The 3,544-nt window shown below is 38.7% G+C and overlaps 1 protein-coding gene across 1 annotated transcript; it reads left to right on the top strand.

Moving 5' to 3' along the window:
- Positions 1 to 440: 440 nt before the first annotated feature.
- On the top strand, positions 441 to 3,324 carry MEIG1 (meiosis/spermiogenesis associated 1). Its single transcript, XM_054399862.1, has 2 exons — positions 441 to 596; positions 3,196 to 3,324. The coding sequence occupies exons 1-2, from the start codon at positions 459 to 461 to the stop codon at positions 3,322 to 3,324; spliced, it is 267 nt and encodes an 88-aa protein (XP_054255837.1). The 5' UTR covers positions 441 to 458.
- Positions 3,325 to 3,544: the final 220 nt, after the last annotated feature.

The raw sequence follows: 3,544 nt of genomic DNA on the forward strand, positions 1-3,544 counted from the left end.
CTTATGCCTTGCCATATATTTCCTCTTTCCCCTCCTCTCCCATCCTGTTTGCTGTTCTTCAGAGCCCAGCTCTGAAGAACTGTCTGCCCCAAAGGGTTGTCAGCTACAAAGATGTGAAATTTAAAAATAAATAAATAGTGTGGGTTGGTTATTTTTAATGCATTAATATGCACGAATAAATTTTATATGGGTTACATCAAGGTGTAGATGAATTTACAGCAGTAGAAATTAGTTTATTTGAGATCACGTAGTTCATTTAATTTGGTTCCAATTGCTGAGAACATTTTCTAATCTCAGTCTTTGAGGAGAAGATAATAGTGTACTGCCTGTAATTCCTGTGGTTTGAAGTTTTGTTCTGACCATTTCTATATATCCCTAACAAAATTGCTTGCTTCCAAATTTTTTATTGAACTTTAAAAAATCTAATTTCAGGAAAAAAGTTTGAAGTTTCTGGAGTTATGGCTAAAGCTGACATCAAACCAAAATCTGTCCATCATGCCAAAGAATGGTCAGATGTTGTAGAGAACTTATACAGATTTCAGCAAGCTGGATACAGAGATGAGGTTGAATATAAACAAGTAAAACAAGTTGATATGGTAAGATTTAGAACTCTGCAAGGGTTATTACTTTGAACTTCTGTCTCATGCTAGTCAATTAAATACAAATGTGGGTGCTGCCTCTTTCCTTTCATTTAGGCTAATTTCTGATTATTATTTTTTCTCCTCCCAGTTCTGACTGGAATTTCTGAGCTATTATTAACTGTGCAGGATAACACAGAAGTGAAACAGCCTGTGGTTCTGTTCCCCTGCACTTATGCATTTGGAAGCAGTATAGATTTCTTTGAATAGATGTAGCTGCTATCTAAAAGAGCAACTCTGTTTTGAGGAGAGGAATGCATTAGAGGGGGTTTTCTCTGAAGTCTCCTCATTACTCTGCCAATAGAGTTGTTTGGAAACTCGTCTGTTGTCCAGAGAGTCAGTCCTGTGTCATTGCTGCCCACTTCAGTTGTACAGCTGAATTGTGAGGTAGCGTGATCAGACTGTGTGCACCCTCAAAACTTGGCTTCTCTTGAAACTGTCCACAATAGAAATATTTGATGCCAGCTGTGGTAAAGGGGGTTGTGACACAGGCTTTGATTAACTGAGAACATCGAGGACTTGATAATTTTCTTGCTGTAGTTGGTGGAAATATTCCCTTAGCACATCAAATGAGCTAATAAATCATGGTGTGCTGGTTTGGGGCCAGACAGATCGTCTCTTGCCCCGAAAGGGACAAAAGAATGAGACTCACGCAAACGGATTGGAGAGTGATGGAAAGTTTAAATGGAAAAGTAATTGGTGAAGTTACAGAGAACTACAAGCTACAAAGCATAGTGACAAAGAGTATCCCAAAGCATACAGAACCCCTCACAGAATTCCCAGAGGCTTCCCAATCCTTCCCTTCTTCCCACCTGAGGGTAAACCCAAAACCCCCAGGGCTCTTTCTTCCCCCTCCCACTGCTAGGCAAGTCTCAGGCTGGCCAGGTCTGAGACTGCCCCCCCCCTCCATTCTCCTCCTGGCATTAGGCCTAGACAGGCCTAAGAGGCCTTGAGGATACTCCCCCGGCATTACCCGATAAGAGAGGACATCTCCCAGGGGAGCAGAGAGGGAAGAAAGAGGAAGAGAATGACTCTGCAGATGGCCTTATAGGGTGCAGAATTTATGGGTAGAAATAAGTCGTTTCCTGTGTCCACCTCTGTGGGTGGGCACCCAGGACACCAGAGGTGTATCTCATGCAGCAGTGGCAGGGGGCACCCAGCCTAAACTGCCACACATGGCCAGACATTCAGTGGCTACTTGAGATTCAGAATGGCAGCACAGAGGTTAATACAGCAAACAACATATTACCTTGATTAGATCTCTGTAATTTATCTTCCAAAGAAGCATATGTATAAGTATTAAAAAATCCACTTTTAAAACATCTTAACCTCCTGTGTACATCAGAAAGAGCAGAATGTTCCTAAGAAAGTCACTCCTCACCCACTGAAATCAAAACACTGGTATGCATAATAAGATGCAGTTTTTTATTTTGTTGTGGGCTGGGATACCACTGTAAACTTGTGGTGTAAATTCCTTGAACTGTGCAAAAGGAAATCATGCAATTAGTGTGTTGGAATCAGTCTGTTTAAGATTTATGGCAGAGCATAACCATAGGCAATTAAACAGTGATAAAAGTTCCTCAGTGTAAAATGAGCATGCATTCTGTTTAAATTTGCTGGGATCTGGGAGTGATTCCCTTTCAACTTAGACATTTTGAAGTGTCTTATTTAGTCCATATTATGTTTCCATAATGCAGTTGTTATTAATCAGGCAATGATAATGCAGATGGAATGAACATGAAGGCTGTTTAGACAAAAAATGCACATAACTCAGCTGTATGCCCAAGCTGATAAGGTCAGTGATGAAACTGCCGCTTCTAGGGCTCTCTGGAATGCTCTAGCTTGACATCCTATTGTTGACCTTGTCTGGAAAAGAAATAAAATCCTTATTAACTGCTTTTTTAAGGTTCAGTTTGATCAGAAATAGTCACACATGTTCAAGCTGCAGACAGCTACTAAATCCACAAAGCTATTTGATGTATGAGTGCTCAAGCCTTTAGCTTAAAGCTTCACATCATAGAATACTGAAGAAAACCATGATGGTGCTTCAGCAAGACTAATTCTGCTGTCTTTGAGACTATGACACACAGAGCTCACTTTATTTTTATGAAATTGCTAATTAAAGGCACATTTTTCATGGTCAGAAACATCCAGAAGAAACCTTTAAGTGTCTGTCAGTCTTACAGCAGCAGACTCTCTCAGCCTCTCGGATTACTGAATAATTGAACAGCATGAATGTTTTATTCATAAATGAGGACTTTTGAAAGCTTTGACTGACTTTTAAAATTACTCTATCAAATATTCTTACATCCTTATTTCTAGACTTTTCTGGTCACATAGTTCTTTATATCAGACAACAAAAGTGGTTTCTGACATCTGACTCTTAATTGTTGGTGGGGTTTTTTTGTTTGTGGGGTTTTTTTAAGTTAAGCAAATTTAGATGCAGATCAGGTTTTCCCATGGAAACATACCCTATATTCTTTGCAATATAATGTAGAAATATTGTTTAATGTGACCATGTTCAGGTGAATGTATATAACTTCTATTCTATTTGTAGGTAGAATGTTGGCCAGAAACTGGATTTGTAAAGAAACTTCAGAGAAGGGACAATACGTTTTATTATTACAATAAGCAGAGAGAATGTGAAGAGAAAGAAGTCTGTAAAGTGAAAATTTATGTGTATTAGTTTTGTTATTGTTTCAATTTGTGTTATATTTGAAATCTGTTTGTTAGAACCTGTAAGTAAATGAGGCTGTGTAATCTGATTTACCTTAAGTATTGATGTCATTCTTGGACAGAAGGGGGAATACTGGAAATTTAGAGATGTCTGGAACTAAAGACATAGGAATTTCACTTTTTTCCTGCTGTAACCAAAAGTCCTTAATTTCCCTAGTTACAGATGTTTT

Source organism: Indicator indicator, chromosome 3 (assembly GCF_027791375.1).
Source record: "Indicator indicator isolate 239-I01 chromosome 3, UM_Iind_1.1, whole genome shotgun sequence".
In the NCBI taxonomy this organism is placed as follows: domain Eukaryota; kingdom Metazoa; phylum Chordata; class Aves; order Piciformes; family Indicatoridae; genus Indicator; species Indicator indicator.

What these genes read in the sequence shown, in the direction of transcription:
- MEIG1 (XM_054399862.1), top strand. Translation starts at nt 459, where the DNA reads ATGGCTAAAGCTGACATCAAACCAAAATCTGTCCATCATGCCAAAGAA. An exon ending in AAGTAAAACAAGTTGATATG is followed by an intron (nt 597 to 3,195) that starts GTAAGATTTAGA and finishes TTCTATTTGTAG; the next exon opens with GTAGAATGTTGGCCAGAAAC.